General features: G+C 52.9%; 1 protein-coding gene across 1 annotated transcript; it reads right to left on the bottom strand.

Moving 5' to 3' along the window:
- Positions 1-18,486: 18,486 nt before the first annotated feature.
- Positions 18,487-19,989, bottom strand: LOC123399449 (aspartyl protease family protein 2-like). Its single transcript, XM_045093860.1, has one exon. It carries the CDS (start codon positions 19,929-19,931, stop codon positions 18,555-18,557), a length of 1,377 nt encoding a protein of 458 aa, XP_044949795.1. The 5' UTR covers positions 19,932-19,989; the 3' UTR covers positions 18,487-18,554.
- Positions 19,990-20,351: the final 362 nt, after the last annotated feature.

Here is a 20,351-nt window from a genome sequence, read left to right on the forward strand (position 1 = left end):
ATGGGCTTCTATGCTTCGCCACACGTACATGCTGACCCGGCCACGATGTCGTCGCCGTTCTACTTCTCGCATCTACTGCCGGTGAAGCTCGCGCCAGACAACTACTTGTGTTGGCGTGCGCAGGTGCTACCTCTTCTACGGAGTCGCTATCTCGAGGGCTACGTTGACGGATCTATCCCGTGTCTGCCGCCTCATCACCCGGCGTACCACACATGGGTGGCCCAGGATCAGGCCATCCTCTCCGCCATCCAGTCCTCGCTCACCCCGAGTGTCTCACCGCTGATCATCTTCGCCGCTACGTCCCGGGAGGCGTGGGCGGCGCTTCACACCAGTTTTGCCTCCCAGTCTCAGGCGCGTGCTCACTCTATACGCATCGAGGTGGGTGAGACTAAGCTTGGTGATCTCAACATCACGGACTACTTCAACAAGATGCGGGGTCTAGCCGACACGTTGGCCTCCGTTGGTCAGTCGCTGCAGGATGAGGAGTTCACCACCTTCGTGCTCAACGGGCGGGATGATGATTATGACAATCTTATTGAGAATGTCCATGGCCCTGATGATCCGCTCCCACCTCGTGAGCTCTATGCACGACTCCTTGGCCGTGAACAACACATTAAGGCGCGTCGCGTCTCCCCCGGTTTCGCCTCTGCCAATGTCGCGACTCGTGGCAAGCCACCGCGGTCATCCTCTTCCAGTAGCAGACCGGATTCGTCCCCACAAACGGCTTCATGGGGCACTGCTCCGACCATCACGGGCGGTAATCGGCCGGTGGCGTGCTGCTCCTCTTGTGGTGCTCCGCAGGCCTGCCAGCTCTATGGAATTGAGCGTCACATTGCCTCTCGCTGTCGTCGTCGCTACAAGCAAGATTTCCTTGGCCTCAGGAACAATGGCAAAGGGAATGACAAGCAGGCTGCCGCTGCGGTGATGAGTCATGATTCTGGACGCACGCCGTCTTACTCCATTGATCCTGCATGGTACATGGACAATGGCGCCACCAACCACCTCACAAGTGAGATGGGCAAGCTCTCTACTCAGGAGCCATATCGTGGTCATGATCGGGTCCACACCGCCAGCGGAGCAGGTATGCGCATCTCACATGTTCGTCAGGCCTCTCTGCTTGCACATAATTTTCGCCAATTGCATCTCTCCAATGTCCTTCGAGTTCCCTCCGCTATGCGCAGTTTGCTGTCCATTCCTCAACTTACTCGTGATAATAATGTCCTTGCTGAGTTTCACCCTTTTCGTTTATTTATCAAGGACCGGGACACGAGGGCCATTCTGCTTAGCGGTCGTCTTCGCCATGGCCTATATGCTCTTGATGCGCCGCCACCACCTTCTGTGTCGTCTTCTCCCCAGGTGTTCAGTGGTGTACGTGTGTCGCCTACACACTGGCATGCGCGCCTTGGTCACCCGGCGGCTCCCATAGTTCGACATGTATTGCATCGTCATGAACTACCAGTTGTGTCCAATAAAACTGCTGAAACTATCTGTGATGCCTGTCAGCAGGGCAAGAGTCATCAACTTCCGTTTTCAGAGTCTAGTCGTGTTGTGAAACATCCTCTTGAGCTTGTGTTTTCTGATGTATGGGGTCATGCCCAGACGTCCGTGAGTGGCCACAATTATTATGTCAGTTTTATTGATGCTTATAGTCGGTTTACTTGGCTATATCTTATTAAGCGCAAGTCTGATGTATTTGATGTTTTTCTTCAGTTTCAAGCCCACGTTGAGCGTCTCCTTAAGAAGAAAATCATCCATGTGCAATCCGACTGGGGGGGGGTGTGAATACCACCACCCCAACTTGTTTTTTAACAAGCTTGGGATTTCGCATCACGTGTCATGTCGTCATACACATCAGCAAAATGGAACTGCCGAACGTAAGTGTCGTGGGGATAAGCCTGACAGTAGATGTGTAGGGTACGAATGAGATGGGCAGAGTCCTAGCTACGGCGAGGTTGTATGAGTTCAGGCCCCTCTGCGGTGGAGGTAACAGCCCTACGTCTCAGTGCTCTCTCGGAACTTGTTACCGAGTGTGATATGGAGTACAATGTTTTGCTCACCCCTTGACCAGTGGGGGAGGGCGGCTTATATAGAGTGCGATGTCCTCCACAACGGTTCTGACTTAGGGGTGGAGTAGTGGCGATTGAATGCATACGTTACAGGTAACGTATGCTCTAAATGCTAATAAACGCACCCGGAAACGTATGGCAGTTTTCCTCCGGAGAGGTTACGACGTACCGAGTGTATCCAGTCGGTTGTCCTGGTGCTCTCCGAATGTTAGTCTCCGACTGAATGATTCTGGGCCTGTTACCGACTGGATGATGGGGACACCTTAATTCAGTCGGGGCAGACTTAAGGTCCTGTCCCTTGTGTGGGGTAGTCCTTGGGTAGGACATGTAGGGCAGGCCTATGACCCTACCCTAGGACTATGACCCCATCATTAGTCCCCGAATGGATTGGGGTTGAAACGCCGAAGCGGTGCTTGAGGTTCAGATCCGACTGGACTAGGTTCGGCTTGGGCGTTGCTTGCCTCTATCCATTTTATCTCTCCTGACCAGCGTTCCGAGTGGAAGTGCTTGCGAAACGGAATGTCGGAAACCGAGTGCTTTCCCGGCATCTTCTGACGTGACTGGTCAACTGACAGCGGCGGATTTTCCGGGATCTCAAATTTCGGGTTCCGCGCGCTCAGCGGGGACGACATCAGCGCGCTCGAGTAGCGCCTGACTCCTCGATTCCCGCGCCTTCAACTCCTCCACTGATATCGCTGTGGCCGGTTGGGCAGATAAGATTTCGGGCCCGCTCGCCAGCGACCCAGTCGGTGCTCTATTTAACTCTGGGCGGCGAGACTCCTCGGTTACGCTCGCCGAATCTTTCGCTCCCGCCCACTCCGTCTTCCACGCCACCCCCTGCGCACCTACGCTTCTTCCTCCTCCTCCTCCTCGAGGACTCGCCGTCGCCTCCATGACCAAGGGTCAGACCAGCAAGATGGAGGCGAGGAAGAAGAAGAGCAAGGCGGCGGCTGCTCAACGGCGGCAGCGGCCGCTGCCAGCGGGGTGGATCCAAGGATATTTCCTCCCCTCCACGGTGATGGAAGGGGACCTGCTGGAGCTGGTGGAGCACGGCATGCTCGTGCATAAGTCCCGGAGGCTGTCGGCGGACGACGAGGTCGAGCCGGCGCCACGGGAGGGGGAGCGTGTCTTGCTCCTCAGCCATGTTCACAGAGGTTTTTCTCTGCCCCCGCATCCCTTCTTCAAGGGCATCATGAATCACTTTGGTGCTCAACTCCATCACTTCCCTCGAAATGCCATCGCCCATCTTTCTGCGTTCATTGTTTTGTGTGAGTGCTTTATCGGTTGCCCCCCCATTGGGGTTTATTCAAACATATCTTCTCCGCCCGCTCTCAAACCATCAAACGTCTTAGTCAGTCGGATGACAAGACGCATCTCCTCCAGCTCTGCGGGGGTTTAGGGTTCCAGAAGAAGAGTCGGAGCAGCTATCCCGCTCTCTAGTTGAGCGAGTCGGTCAGGAACTGGCAGTCGACGTGGTTCTACTGCCAGGACATAGCCTGTCCGAATGCGTCGACTGGACTGCCTCCGTTTAGTCTAGACCGTCCCGCTCCGCCCAAACAACTCGCGCTCTCTAAGGCCGAGAAGAACGATATCCAGCCTTTGGTTGAGGCACTCGTGGATGTTGTCAGGAGAGGGGTCACCGGTATAGACCTGCTGGAAGTCTTCCTCGGTCGGCGGATCCAGCCTCTGCAGGCTCGGGACCACGCTATGTGGCACTACACAGGGCCTGAGGATTCCACTCGGACCAACGTGGTCGGCATACTCGAGGAGAAGGTGACCTCGTTGGTGCTCCAAATCACGGGTCCTTGTGAGAACCCTAAAGGAGCCCGCCGAGTGGCGCCTTACAGCGCGGACAACCCTCCACCGAATCAGGTGAGTGGCATCAGCCAAGTGCATTGAATCGTCTTTATTCCAGTCGTTTACTTATATCTCCGTGTGATGCTTAATGTTTCCGACTGAAATTCATGCAGGCGTGGACCAACTGGTTCTCCCCTGTCTCGAACGGGAATCCGGAGGAGGAGGAGGAAGAAGGCAGCCAGGAGGGGAGCGTGGAGAGCGCCGAATACGTCTCCGACAGCGGGGAGTCGGAGGAGGAGGACAGCGAGGAAGAGGAAGAGGATGAAGAGCCAGACTCGCCACCCCCGCGGCCAGATCATCGGAGTAAGCGTCGGCACGAGTCCGCCGCCCCTTCAGCTCCTCCTGCGTCGTCGAGTGCCCCGCCTGCTGCCGCGGTGGTACCGAGTGTTCGAGGCACCAAGAGGGCCAGGGATGTAGCCGCTGAGCCCGCAGGCCAGTCCTCCAGGGCGCCCAAGCCGAGTGGGCCCAAACCTCGGAAGGCCCTGCCGCGGATGAGGATGGTCATCCCCGTCACCTCCACGTAAGTGAATCTAACTTTCGGCTCTTTCTGTTGACCGAGTGAACTCCTGCTTTATAAGTCGAATGGACTTCTCTCGACAGGGTTGCCACTTCTGCAACCTCTCCGGCCCGCCAAGGGGAAGACCCTATGGACACGGACAACGTCGTTTCGTCCCAGCCAGGTATGTTGTAGGAGAGTCGGGTATTTTATTCCTGCGGACTGCGCCGTTCTTTCTTTTTCTGAGACGTCATGTCATTCGGCTTGTCGTTGTCAGGGGCGATTCACCTGGACGAGGACGACCAGGGGAGAGCCGACCCCGTTGTGGAGCCCGTCCTGGAGCCAATTCCTGAGGCTGCTCCTCCTGCTGCTGCCCTCGTCGCCGACGCTCCACCGACCGAAGTGCCACCATCGACTGAACCAGTGCCAGTGAGGGAGGAACCGACTGGGGTGAACCTTGGGATGTCCCAGGAACTTCCCACGATTCCCGGTTCGTCGAATGCTGAATTCGGCATCCGGTGTGTCCCAGAGGAGCAGGTGGGAGCGGCCAAGGGGGCCATGGTGCAGGCGGAACTCATGGCTGGAGAAGCCAAGAGGGCTTATGACTCCGTCGCGGCCTTGTACCGGTGGAGCTTGGAGCTGCGCGACGACATCCGAGTAAGTAGTCTAGTAAGTATTTACTTTTTCTCCTGTAACCCACTAGGTGGTATTGTTTTTGCAATGGGTTCACTCCGAGTGAACCCAGTGGGTGTAGTCCCCGAGACTTCTGTCGAGTGCTTGCACCGACAGTTGTCTTTATACATTTTGTCTTTAGTTTGGTTCTGTCCGTAGACAAGATTTCCGAGTGCGAGTACTTGTTGCAGTCGGAGCACTCTTGCGGTAAGAGTCTCCGAGAGTAAGTTGCACGCAGGTCGAGTAGTATTTCCGAGTGCACCTCAATAGGGCGGGCCTGTTTGAGGTGCACGCCAGTGGGTTCACTCTCAGTGAACCCACTGGGTGTAGTCCCCGAGACCGCTGTCGACTGCTTGCGTCGGCAGGGGTCTGAAGAACTTAGCCTATGAACTAATAAACTTGCTGATTACCCTTTGTTTTTTGGTGCAGAAAACTTGTGAAATGGGAACGGCTTATGAAGCCCTGAGAGCAGAGAGGAACCAGTATGCTGGTGAACTGGAAGCTGCAATGCTCGCCATGGCTGGCATGAAGGATGCGCTGGAAGTACGAGAGAAGTCCTTGGAGGAGGCGCTGGAGGCAAACAGGGTGTTGACGGCGGAGGTGGAGAGGGTGGGGAAACAGAGGACTGAGCTGCACAAACAGATGGGCATCCTGAACAAACGATGCATAGCCCAAGAGAAGTATGTCACCGACTGGGCTGCGCAGATGATGACTCGTCTGGCTGGTAAGTCTTATGCTTTGTCGAGTGGTTGGACCATGTGACGAATAGTCGGTTTTTACTGTCTGTTTGCTCGTTTGGTGTAGACTTTTGCGGAGACGCTGAAGCTGAAGCATCAGCTGTGGAGCGGTCCATGAAAGACAAGATGCCACTCGGCGATGACGCCAACCGGGATCTGCTTCGGGCACATATCCGCGTAGGCAAAGTAGGTCCTTTCATCGGTCGACTGAGAGAAACCGTCGACCGAATTAACAAGGAACTTTGGCCGGAAGACGAGTCGTGGCAGGAGATGGAGACCCTGACGGGGCGACTGGAGGAGGTTCCGAGCCGAGTGCAATCCTGGAAGAAATCGGCAGCGCGTTGCGGTGCTGATGTTGCACTGTCCTTGGTCCGAGTCCATTGCAAGGAGGTGCGGGAAGATAAGCTGAAAGCATTAAAGGTCGCCAACACGAAGAAGCTTCGATTCGAAGACTTCATGGAGACGTTCCTTGAGACTGCTACCCGCATCGCTGATGGAATTGACTTGGACACTTTTGTGGAGCCCTCCAGTCCTGACGCCGGCCCAGGTGATGCGTGATCAAACTTTATCCTCGGTATGCCGAGTGTTAACCTGTAATATACTCTGGCCACTTCTGTTGGCGGTCGTACTTTAAAATCGGTGCGGGTAAGCTTGATCCGCACCGAGTCAGCTATCATTTTTGAACTGTTTGGGTCCGAATGAAAAACATTTAGTCTTTTGCTTGAATGCTATTTCGAGTGCAACACTTAGTGCGTACTCGGAGAATATTAAGACTTAGGTGATTACTGGCCACGTCTAAGTCCCCTAGTGCACGTCTAGTGCACACTCGGAGGAAGTTATTACTTAGGTGATTTTTGATCACTTCTAAGTCCCCGAGTGCGACGTATAGTGCACACTCGGAGGAAGTTATTACTTAGGTGATTTTTGATCACTTCTAAGTCCCCGAGTGCGACGTATAGTGCACACTCGGAGGAAGTTATTACTTAGGTGATTTTTGATCACTTCTAAGTCCCCGAGTGCGACGTATAGTGCACACTCGGAGGGAGTGAGTACTTAGGTGATTCTTGATCACAGCTAAGTCCCCGAGTGCGACGTATAGTGCACACTCGGAGGAAGTGAGTACTTAGGTGATTCTGGATCACAGCTAAGTCCCCGAGTGTAACGTATAGTGCACACTCGAAGGAAGTGAGTACTTAGGTGATTCTTGATCACAGCTAAGTCCCCGAGCGCGACGTATAGTGCACACTTCGAAGGAGGTTCGTACTTAGGTGATTCTTGATCACAGCTAAGTCCCTGAGTGCAACGTATAGTGCACACTCGAAGGAGGTTCGTACTTAGGTGATTCTTGATCACAGCTAAGTCCCCGAGTGCGACGTATAGTGCACACTCGGAGGAGGTTCGTACTTAGGTGATTCTTGATCACAGCTAAGTCCCCGAGGGCGACGTATAGTGCACACTCGGAGGAGGTTAGTACTTAGGTGATTCTTGATCACAGCTAAGTCTCCGAGTGTGACGTATAGTGCACACTCGGAGGAAGTGAGTACTTAGGCGATGCAGGATCGCGGCTAAGTCCCCGAGCGCGACGTATAGTGCACACTCGAAGGAGGTTCGTACTTAGGTGATTCTTGATCACAGCTAAGTCCCCGAGTGCGACGTATAGTGCACACTCGAAGGAGGTTCGTACTTAGGTGATTCTTGATCACAGCTAAGTCCCCGAGTGCGACGTATAGTGCACACTCGGAGGAGGTTAGTACTTAGGTGATTGTTGATCACAGCTAAGTCTCCGAGTGTGACGTATAGTGCACACTCGGAGGAGGTTAGTACTTAGGTGATTCTTGATCACAGCTAAGTCTCCGAGTGTGACGTGTAGTGCACACTCGGAGGAAGTGAGTACTTAGGCGATGCAGGATCGCGGCTAAGTCCCCGAGTGCGACGTATAGTGCACACTCGGCGGAGGTTCGTACTTAGGTGATTCTTAATCACAGCTAAGTCCCCGAGTGTGACGTATAGTGCACATTCGGAGGAGGTTAATACTTAGGCGATTCAGGATCGCAACTAAGTCTCCGAGTGTGACGTATAGTGCACACTCGGAGGAAGTGAGTACTTAGTTGATGCAGGATCGCGGCTAAGTCCCCGAGTGCGACGTATAGTGCACACTCGGCGGAGGTTAATACTTAGGCGATTCAGGATCGCAGCTAAGTCCCCGAGTGTGACGTATAGTGCACACTCAGAGGAAGTGAGTACTTAGGCGATGCAGGACCGCAGCTAAGTTTTTTTTTGTGTGTGTGTGGGAGAACTCTGAATCTGCACAAAACTGAATCTGCTGAATATATTATTTCTTCAAAACTTGTTCATTACACTGCTTCAGTCGACGATCACGTATAAAAACGCTTGAGGAGATCTCCGTTCCATGCGCGCGGCTCGTCTGTCTCCCTCTGAATGTTGTAGAGTCTGTATGCTCCGTTGTTCAGCACCTTGGAAATGATGAAAGGCCCTTCCCAGGCCGGAGCCAACTTGTGGGGTCTTTGTTGGTCCACTCGGAGCACTAAGTCGCCTGCTTGGAATGTGCGGCTCCTGACGTGACGCGCATGAAAGCGTCGCAGATCTTGCTGGTAAATTGTTGAGCGAGTAAGTGCCATCTCGTGCTCCTCCTCTAGAAGATCGACTCCATCTTGCCTTGCTTGTTCTGCTTCGGATTCGGAGAAGAGGTCAACTCTCGGGGCGTTGTGAAGCAGGTCACTCGGAAGGACTGCTTCTGCTCCATAAACGAGGAAGAACGGTGATCGCCCCGTTGATCTATTCGGAGTGGTGCGGAGGCCCCAAAGCACCGAAGGTAACTCGGTAACCCAAGCGCCAGCAGCGTGTCCTACCTCTCGCAGGAGTCGAGGCTTCAAACCTTGAAGAATAAGCCCATTCGCCCTCTCAGCTTGCCCATTGGATTGGGGATGTGCTACGGAAGCAAAATCCACTCGGATGCCCTGACTCGCACAAAAGCCTTTGAATCTGTCCGAGTCGAAGTTTGTCCCATTGTGTGTGATTATGCTGTGAGGCACCCCGAATCTGGAAATGATGTCTCTGACAAACTTGACAGCTGTTCGGAGTGACTTGTCCTTCTTGGGCACCATGACGATATTGGCGAGCCACTCGGAGTGGTGAACCTCGCGAATGAAGTTGGCCGCCAACAGCTTGGCCACCTCTTCTCCGATTGCTTTCCTCTTGTGCGCGGTGGACCGGCGCAGGCGCTCTCGGACGGGCCGAGCAGCGGGATCCACATGCAGTCGGTGCTCAGCCAACTCCCTGGGTACACCCGGCATGTCAGATGGTTTCCATGCGAAGATGTCCCAGTTCTCACGGAGGAATTGGGTGAGCTCGGCTTCCTATTTAGGATCGAGGGTGGTGGAGATGTTCGTCGGGGCGGCAGAATCATCTGTCGGGTGGATGCTGACTTTCTTCGTCTCCCCCGCCGACTGGAATGCGGACTCAGAAGCTGGTTTCTTCGAGCGCATCAGGTCACAGGGTCGACTGTCTTCTTGTATTCGTCGAGCTCGAGTACCGCCATCTGATGGTCGGCGATTCTTGATCCCTCTTGCAGACACTCCTCGGCTCGCTGCCGGTTGCCGGTGATGGTGATAACGCCTTTTGGGCCCGGCATCTTCAACTTCAAGTACACATAGCATGGACGTGCCATGAAGCTCACGTATGCCGGGCGACCCAGAATTGCATGGTAAGCGCTCTGGAAATCCACCACCTCAAATGTGAGCTTCTCCTTGCGAAAGTTTTTGTCGGAGCCGAAGGTGACGTCCAACGCGATCTGGCCGAGTGACCTGGCCTTCCGTCCGGGGACGACTCCGTGAAACTGCATACTGCTCTCACTGAGTCTGGACATCGGAATGCCCATTCCCTTGAGAATGTCAGCGTACATGTTGTTCAGTCCGCTACCACCGTCCATGAGGACTTTGCGTAGTCGGACTCCTTCCACCACCGGGTCGACGACCAGAGCCTGTCTTCCTGGGGTGGGGACATGCGTTGGATGATCTGACTGATCAAAGGTGATCGCAGTCTGAGACCATTTAAGGAACTTGGGAGCAGTCGGAACGGCCATGTTGACCTCTCTGTTCACCAACTTCAGTCGACTCTTGTTTTCGACGTCAGCAAAAATCATGAGGGTTGCATGGACTTGGGGGAACGGATCCTCTTTATCCTCCTCATCTTGTTCAGGATTCTTCTCACTCGGTTGCCCTTCGCTAAACCCCTGGATCACGAGACGGCATTGCCGAGTGGTGTGCTTCGCGTATATGGGGTTGCCTTCTTCGTCCATCTTCGTGTGAACTGGACAAGGCTGGTCCAGGATGGGATTGTTGAACGGCTTCTTCTTGGGAGCAGACTGCGCTTTCCCTTTACCCTTGAATTTGGCGCTGGTTACAGCTGCAGCTTCTGCCTGCGGTGTGGGAGGAACTTTTTGTTTTTGCTTCCGAGTGTTACCTCCGTCGACATCGCCGACTGTCTTGTGTTTGCCGCTCCGGATGCGGTCCTGTTCTTCGCCATTTGCGTAGCGAGCCGCTATCTCCATCATCTTACTCATGGAGGTGTCGCCCGTTCGACCGAACTTCAAGTACAGTTCTCTGTACCGCACGCCTGTCTTGAAAGCGCAGACTGCTTGATGCTCGGTGACGTTCTCCACCGTGTGGTAGAGAGTTGTCCATCGATGGATGAAGTCGCGCAAGGGCTCATTCGGCTTCTGGACGCAGTGCTGAAGCTCCACAAGGCCTGCAGGGCGCTTGCACGTCCCTTCAAAGGTTCTGATGAACACTCGGGCTAGATCTGCCCAACTGTAAATGCTTGAGGGGGCCAACTGGTTCAGCCAAGCTCGAGCCGAGCCGTCGAGCATCAGAGGGAGGTGCTTCATAGCGACATGGTCGTCCCCTCCTCCGATCTGGACTGCCACTCGGTAGTCGTCTATCCTTGTTTCAGGCTTGGACTCCCCTGTAAATTTACCGATTCCCGCTGCCAATCGGAAGTTGGGCTGAATGTCAGCCGAGCGGATGGCTCGACTAAAACACTCGGGGCCGGACACGATGGTCCTGCTGCCACTCGGACGGTCCATATCGTGCCCATCGCGGTGGGCTCGGCCCCTGTCGACTCTTCGCTGGGCGATTCGCCCTCTTCCGTCGGGTCTTGGGTCGTAAGTGTCGCCGACTGAATGCCGATCATCATGATGTCGGGACCCGTAAGGCCCACCCCGCGGAAGGGTGCGTGAACGGCGGCGATCCTCACGGATCAAGGAACGGCTGCCTCCCCTGTGGTGTTGATGGGAACCAGGGCTGTGAACCGATCGATGTGTGTTTGCATGGACGGAACTATTGTAGATCCGATTGTGCGACTGGGAGACTGCCGAATTCTACCGCTGCGCCGTGCGCAACAGAGCTCGGATCTGCTCGATTCCCCTTCCTGCCTTTGAATCAGTCGGCTGGAGGGAATCAGCAATCTGAGCAGCCGCAGCCAAGTTGAGGAGAGGTGTGCGGAACACCTCCACGTTGCTCCGCCGAGTGTGCCGACTGGCAGAACGACGAGGTGGACGACGTGCACCGGATGCTTCGCCGATTTCGTGCTCGCCCCGGCCGGCTTGACGGGGATCTTCATGGGATTTGGCCATGTGTACTTCTGCTGCAGGCCCACGACCCGCGTACTCGGAAGGGAGCTCAGTCGGAACCGAGCCCGAGCACTGGGAGCGCGGGGCAACCACAACAGACTCCAGAACTGCCACCTGAGAGGACGCGATCTGACGCGCTCGGGCATGTTGCACCCAACGTTGGAGACGCGGGCTGCGAGACCGCTTGTTGCGGCGCATGGTGGAAGTGCAGGCCGATAATGGAGCCGATTGTTGAAGAAGAAGAACGCCGCGAGCGTCGGCACGGAAGTGCGTGGCCCCGCGGCGGGGAAGCGCCTCGACGTCGAGAGGCGCCTCCCGAAGCCACGCCGAGTCGTCGATGGTGAAGGAGAGAATGCCGAAGAGGATCTGGCGACCTATGTTCGAATCTCCACCAGACGACATGACGAAAGGAAGTAGTCGCAAACTCGCCGGAAGTCTCTTAGATGCCGCCCCACGGTGGGTGCCAACCATCGTGGGGATAAGCCTGATAGTAGCTGTCGTGGGGATAAGCCTGACAGTAGATGTGTAGGGTACGAATGAGATGGGCAGAGTCCTAGCTACGGCGAGGTTGTATGAGTTCAGGCCCCTCTGCGGTGGAGGTAACTGTTGGAATTATGCCCTAGAGGCAATAATAAATGTATAGTTATTATTATAATTCCTGTATCAAGATAATAGTTTATTATCCATGCTATAATTGTATTGAATGAAGACTCATTTACATGTGTGGATACATAGACAAAACACCGTCCCTAGCATGCCTCTAGTTGGCTAGCCAGTTGATCGATGATAGTCAGTGTCTTCTGATTATGAACAAGGTGTTGTTGCTTGATAACTGGATCACGTCATTGGGAGAATCACGTGATGGACTAGACACGAACTAATAGACGTAGCATGTTGATCGTGTCATTTTGTTGCTACTGTTTTCTGCGTGTCAAGTATTTATTCCTATGACCATGAGATCATATAACTCACTGACACCGGAGGAATGCTTTGTGTGTATAAAACGTCGCAACGTAACTGGGTGACTATAAAGATGCTCTACAGGTATCTCCGAAGGTGTTGGTTGAGTTAGTATGGATCAAGACTGGGATTTGTCACTCCGTGTGACGGAGAGGTATCTCGGGGCCCACTCGGTAATACAACATCACATACAAGCCTTGCAAGCAATGTAACTTAGTGTAAGTTGCGGGATCTTGTATCACGGAACGAGTAAAGAGACTTGCCGGTAAACGAGATTGAAATAGGTATGCGGATACTGACGATCGAATCTCGGGCAAGTAGCATACCGAAGGACAAAGGGAATGACATACGGGATTATACGAATCCTTGGCACTGAGGTTCAAACGATAAGATCTTCGTAGAATATGTAGGATCCAATATGGGCATCCAGGTCCCGCTATTGGATATTGACCGAGGAGTCTCTCGGGTCATGTCTACATAGTTCTCGAACCCGCAGGGTCTGCACACTTAAGGTTCGACGTTGTTTTATGCGTATTTGAGTTATATGGTTGGTTACCGAATGTTGTTCAGAGTCCTGGATGAGATCACGGACGTCACGAGGGTTTCCGGAATGGTCCGGAAACGAAGATTGATATATAGGATGACCTCATTTGATTACCGGAAGGTTTTCGGAGTTACCGGGAATGTACCGGGAATGACGAATGGGTTCCGGGAGTTCATCGGGGGGGGCATCCCACCCCGGGGAAGCCCATAGGCATTTGGGGAGCCACACCAGCCCTTAGTGGGCTGGTGGGACAACCCACAAGTGCCCAATGCGCCAAGAGAAGAAAAATCAAGAGGAAAGAAAAAAAAAAGGAAGGAGGTGGGAAGGGAGGAGGACTCCTCGCACCAAACCAAGTCCAACACGGTTTGGGGGGGGAGTCCTCCCCCCCTTGGCTCGGCCGACTCCTTGGGGGTCCTTGGACCCCAAGGCAAGGCCCCCCCTCCCTCCTCCTATATATATGGAGCAATTAGGGCTGATTTGAGACGACTTTCTCACGGCTGCCCGACCACATACCTCCATAGTTTTTCCTCTAGATCGCGTTTCTGCGGAGCTCGGGCGGAGCCCTGCTGAGACAAGGTCATCACCAACCTCCGGAGCGTCGTCACACTGCCGGAGAACTCTTCTACCTCTCCGTCTCTCTTGCTGGATCAAGAAGGCCGAGATCATCGTCGAGCTGTACGTGTGCTGAACGCGGAGGTGCCGTCCGTTCGGTACTAGATCGTGGGACTGATCGCGGGATTGTTCGCGGGGCGGATCGAGGGACGTGAGGACGTTCCACTACATCAACCGCGTTCTCTAACGCTTCTGCTGTACGATCTACAAGGGTACGTAGATCACTCATCGCCTCTCGTAGATGGACATCACCATGATAGGTCTTCGTGCGCGTAGGAAAAATTTTGTTTCCCATGCGACGTTCCCCAATAGTAACAGCCCTACGTCTCAGTGCTCTCTCGGAACTTGTTACCGAGTGTGATATGGAGTACAATGTTTTGCTCACCCCTTGACCAGTGGGGGAGGGCGGCTTATATAGAGTGCGCTGTCCTCCACAACGGTTCTGACTCGGGGGTGGAGTAGTGGCGATTGAATGCATACGTTACAGGTAATGTATGCTCTAAATGCTAATAAACGCACCCGGAAACGTACGACAGTTTTCCTCCGGAGAGGTTACGACGTACCGAGTGTATCCAGTCGGTTGGCCTGGTGCTCTCCGAATGTTAGTCTCCGACTGGATGATTCTGGGCCTGTTACCGACTGGATGATAGGGACATCTTAATTCAGTCGGGGCAGTCTTAAGGTCCTGTCCCTTGTGTGGGGTAGTCCTTGGGTAGGACATGTAGGGCAGGCCTATGACACTACCCTAGGACTATGACCCCATCAGTAAGCATCGTCATCTTGTTGAAACTGGACTAACCTTGCTAGCTCATGCTTCTGTCTCGTTTCGGTTCTGGAGTGATGCTTTCTCCACAGCCTGTTTTCTTATAAATAGGCTTCCCTCAAGACTTCTGAAAATGCAAACCCAGCTTGAACTCCTACTTAATGAAATTCCAACTACACATTCTTCAAAGTGTTCGTGTGCGCATGTTGGCCTCACCTACGTCCGTATAACAAGCGTAAGCTAGAGTTTCAGTCTAAGAAGTGCATCTTTCTAGGGTATAGTTCTCTTCACAAAGGGTACAAGTGCCTACATGTTCCTACAAATCGCGTCTAGATCTCTCGTGACGTTGTGTTTGATGAAAACGTGTTCCCTTTTCGTGCACTTCCGACTCACTCTACAATTCCTACATCACCAGTGCCCATGTCTATACCTTCGCCTGATCAATTAGTGGATGTTGCATACGCCCCTGCGTTGCTTCCTAATCATGCTGCATGTATTGGACGCGGCACTCGGCTTGAGCTACTTGATGAACGGGTCACGGATGAGTCTCCCGATCAGGACGTGCATGCGCATGCATGTCGGGTGACACCCGCCAACCCATCCTCTCGTCGCTCGTGGAGGCTGGTCTACAGGACGTGCATGCGCCATGCATGTCGGGTGGAGCCCGCCGACCCGCACCCAGCACCGTGACGCCCGGCTCCACGCTGATTTCGCCCTGCCCGATGTTGGCCTCACTAGCGCCAGCCTTGGCTGCCTCGCCCGGCTCCTAGCCGGACTCACCTGGGTCGGCTGCCGCCTCGCCCGGCTCCCAGTCGGACTCGCCTGGGTCGGCTGCTGCCTCGACTGACCCAGAGGTGCAATCACCAGCTCCGGCCAGTCCTGTCTTGGCACCCGGGTCGCCGACCAGCCCTGTCTCGGCCTCCTGTGAGCTGGACTCGCCTGGCTCTGTGCCGGCCTCGTCAACGTCACTCCTGCACCGACCTTGCCAGGGATGCCTGCTGTCACTCATCGTCCTCGAACACATAGCCAATCTGTTATTCTTTGTCCGAAGGAACGCACAGATGGGACAGTTACGTGGCTTGCTGCGTGTATGGCTCATACTGCTGCCGATCCCACTTCTGAGCCTCGTCACTTTCAGGCTGCACTAAGTATTCCTCACTGCCGTGCTGCAATGGAACAGGAAGTTCAGGCTCTCCACAAGAATGACACTTGGCGTCTTGTTGCTCCAGTATCTGGTGTCAACATTATTGATTCCAAGTGGGTTTTTAAAGTCAAATGACATGTTGATGGCTCTATTGAATGCTACAAGGCACGACTAGTTGCCAAGGGCTTCAAACAGAGGTATGGTCTTGATTATGAAGACATGTTCAGTCCAGTCATCAAGCCTACTACCATTCGATTACTACTATCTCTTGTTGTTACTCGTGGATGGTTCCTTCGTCAGCTCGATGTACAGAACACTTTCCTACATGGAATTCCGGAGGAGGAGGTTTATATGCGTCAGCCACCTAGTTTTGTTGATCCGGCCCGCCCTCATCATCTCTGTCGTCTGGTTAAGGCATTGTATGGACTCAAACAGGCTCCTCGTGCGTGGCATGCTCGCCTTGGATCTGTTCTTCGGGCTCTTGGGTTTACTCCCTCCACTTCCGATACGTCGCTATTTCTCCTCCAGCGCTCTGAGGTTACGATGTAACTCTTGGTTTATGTTGATGACATCATTCTCATCAGTTCCTCTGATTCTGCTGCTGATCGTCTTGTGACTGCCCTCAGTGTTGATTTTGCTGTTAAGGATTTAAGTGCTCTGCATTTTTTCCTTGGTCTGGAGGTTTCACGGTCTTCTGCTGGTTGACTCTCACTCAGAAGAAGTACTCCTTGGACTTGTTGCGCCGTGCTGGCATGCTCAAATGCAAACATGCTATCACTCCGATGTCTGCCACTGATCGGTTGTCTGCTCTTGATGGTGATCCTCTTTCATCTGATGATGCTACCGAGTATCGCAGCCTTGTTGGTGGTCTACAATACCTTACTATTACCCGGCCTGATATCTCCTACGCAGTCAACCGTGTGTGTCAATTTCTGCATGCGCCCAGGACATCTCATTGGTCAGCTGTGAAACGTATTTTGCGCTATGTCAGTCTTACTGCCTCCTATGGTTTGCTTCTTCAGCCTGCACCCTCATTGGAGCTGTCAACTTTTTCTGATGCGGATTAGGCTGGTAGTCCTGATGATGCGGGGGGTTATGCGGTATTTCTGGGTTCTAACTTGATCACCTGGAATGCTCGTAAGCAAGCAACAGTGTCTCGCAGTAGTACTGAAGCTCAGTACAAAGCTGTTGCTGACGCGACTGCTGAGATTATATGGGTACAGTCTCTATTGAGAGAGTTGCGTGTCTCTCAAGCTCATCCTCCTGTTCTATGGTGTGACAACATCGGTGCTACCTATCTTTCATCTAACCAGGTGTTTCATGCTCGGAAAAAACACATTGAAGTGGACTATCACTTTGTTCGGAAACGTGTTGCACAGAAGCTACTTTGTATCAAGTTCATCTCATTAAAGGATCAACTTGCTGACATCTTCACAAAGCCTCTTCCACAACCACAGTTTGTAGGCTATAGGCGCAATCTTAACTTGCTTTGTACTTCAGGCCATAGTTAAGATTGAGGGAAGGCGTTAGACTGTATATATGTAGCCTCTGTATACATATATTGTAACATTGTATTGTACCCCTTGGGTACCTCTATATAATGAGATAGCCACACCCCATTTAGGATGTCGAGCATTTCCCAAATATTATGTTCTACACGCCTAACAGACGATGCTAGAGCTCGTGGAATACGTCAACTTGGCCATGTGACACCGCACGCGCATACCGCGGCGTCCAAGTGCATCGACGTGGCTGAGCAACACCAGGCGCACCAAGCACGGCCACCATCGGATGTTGTTGCTTCTTGCCACCACCTGCAGGCCAAACACACCACCACGTGAAGAGCTTTGACATGGACGGTTTCCGGGCACCGGCTCACGAGTCTTCCCGCTGGCATGGTAGGGGCTCATGCATCCGTGTCCGTGCCCGTGTCGTACAACAGCAAAGTCACAATCGCTTCAAAACAATTTCTTCTTTTTAAGCCAGTTTAACACTAAGCCTAAGCATAAAGATAAAGATGAATATGACACGTGGGGTAGGAATATCAGTGAGAGTAAACTACGATCCTGACCGGGAACGACATTTTCCCGGTGCACCAAACAAGCTCAGGGTTAGAACTGACGGGGGTCAAAGAGTTTAGTGTGCCGATTTTAGGGATTTAAAGTTAGGGGTTTGAATCCGACGAGGTGTATGAACTCAAAGTTTATTTTAGACTTGACTTTTTTTTAGTCGATGCCAAGAAAGATTGATGACCCGTTGAGATCCGTGCAAGTTCCATACGTATTTTTCTAAACTGTGAGAACAAATACTATTCCCTTCGTCACGGTTTAGAAGACACAGTTAAACTTGCGTGCGTTTTTAAAATAGACAAAGTTTAAAAAGCGAAAGCAATTACTCTTATTAATTAGTACTAGTACTATTCATGAATGTGCCCTCCCAATTTGCTGCTCACGCATTAGTACTAGAATTTTTTCAGTAGATTAGGCGCATTAGCATCTACACCTGCTACATCTCACAACCAATCGATTACTACCTTGGTTTCAGAGATTTTCCAAACGTGCCTTCTAACAAGTACTACATATGCATGTTAAACAGATAAATAACTACAACCACAAAGATTAAATGAACGTTTCTTTATATATGTAAGAACAAATCCGCAAGGTCAGCCAAGAAATAAGATTTCAGAGTCAATACTATACTTTTTTGGCATTAGATGAACAAACTATTTCATGAATGTGAATATTTTAACAAGTACGAAGCAAGGTCAAAGTAGACTTTTTCCCTGCTTTATAAATAAAGGAAGCACCATATCCATGTAACAAGTACGAAATCATCGAGATTAAGAAGTACGATGGGGAATCAACACAAGCGCGTCCCAAGAACTTAATTGAGTTTTTGTCTTGTACGTACTACCAAAACGTCATATATTTGAGAACGGAGGGAGTAGAAGTTAGAAACCGCAGTGTAAGAACAAGATCAAACATCTTTCTTAACTTCTTTTTATTTTCCTGAGCAGTTGATGACTTCAATTTCATCAAACAACAAAAGATCAATCAAATCTGATGACCAGCGTCTGCATGGCATGCATTCTCAGGGGCGAAATAGATCCTACCATTTCTAACGTCGTAGACAAAGCGCTTGTCCACTTGCTGCATCGCGCCGATGATGGTGATGTCGTAGCTCCGCACCACGGCGAGGCAGATGTCGTGCCCAACGGCGACGAACAGCCGTTGTGGCGGGAGCACGAGCCGCGCTTCTGTCTCGGCGAACTGCAGCGTCACCGTCGGCAGGTGCTGCCGGAGCTGCGACGTCGCACGGAAGCAGAGGTGGTACTGGCCGGACACGATTTGCAACCCGAGCGGCTTGAGGTGCCTCACCACGGCGTCCTTGAGCTTGTTGTAAGCGGGCATTATCATCACCATTGTCGGTGTCCCAGCATCGAAGGCGCATCCGCTGGTCCACTCTTGGCCGTGCACGTGACGCCTGAACAGCTCCTTGATATCATGCAGCGGCTTCCCGGCAACGCTGACGCCCGTGAGGGAGACGAAGTAGGCGCTGAAATCTCGGCCGGCCGTGGCGGCCATGTACATGATCTTGGTGCTCACCATGTGTTGGGTGTGAGGAACGTCGTCGCCGAACCGGAGGAAGCTGTGGTGGTCCGACGAGCCATGATTAGGGAGGCAGTATGAGAAGCGATGCACCTGCACGGCGCCATGCCTGTGTTGGCCGAGCGTCCAGATGAGCGACGGGGCCTGCCTTCCCAGGCCGAGTACGCCGGCGAGCACTCCATGGCTGTTGAACTTGAAGCCGTTGCTGTTGTGCGTGCAGCCAATGACGACGCCAGCAACCTCCGCCTGCCGGCCGGAGGCCGCGAAGGCCAAGGTCTCGTTGCTCAGGACGCCTCTCATATCGGTGCTGCCGTCTAGTCGGATACTATGAAACTTGCACGGGTCTTGAACTGTGGGATGATCCTCATGATCGGGCGGCAAGCAGAACGCGTTGTTGCCCGGCACGGGGCGGAATGACGGCGACTTCGCGGGCTCGAAGGGCGGCGGCTGCTGTGCGAAAGGCTCTTGGACCGGCTTGCACTGCATCCACAGTACGCTGGTGGTCATATCCAGCGCGAGGACGTACGTGCGCCGGCCGGCCCCCGTCCCAACGCTGGTGACGACGCTGTACATGCCACCAACTTGTGTGTGCATGGGCGGTCGAAGCGCGGTAGTGGCGTGCTCATTTAGGTGCACGAAGCCGTCGTCGTCGACGTGGATGGTACGGTTCCAGCCGGGACTGGGTACCAGCCGCAGGCTGAAGCCGCCGCCACCGGGGCCTGCAGGTGTGCCATCACCTACAGCAACGACGGCGGCCGGGTGGAGGATGGCCGCAAGCACTAGAGGAAGGAGGAGAGCGGGCGCGGCGAGCTTCATGGACATTTCGGTTGCACCAATGCTTGTTTGCGCTTGACAGCTTTCATGGTTTGGTTTTCCGCAAACCCAGATTTTAGGTGTTTGTATATTGGAGGGGAGGGTTTGGCTGCATTTACTACTACCAAAGGAGAATCCATTTATGAGATTTTGAGATACGCACAAATTAATCCATACCATTCCTGAGTTAATGGTGCAAATCTGAAAGAGCGGTAGATAGTGGCAAAATGCTCGACGTTTCTACTTAGGAGATACACACAAATTAATTCATGCCATTCCTGATTAATGGTGCAAATCGGAAAAAAAGTGATAAATAGAGGAAAAAGAAAAAAGGGTTCAAAGTGGCGATGCTTGTTGTTCCGTCCGTTATGGAATGCCACGACCAATAAATGGCTTAGTCTTTTGAAGATATTTATAACTAAGGCATGA

This window comes from Hordeum vulgare, chromosome 5H, assembly GCF_904849725.1.
Source record: "Hordeum vulgare subsp. vulgare chromosome 5H, MorexV3_pseudomolecules_assembly, whole genome shotgun sequence".
NCBI lineage: Eukaryota > Viridiplantae > Streptophyta > Magnoliopsida > Poales > Poaceae > Hordeum > Hordeum vulgare.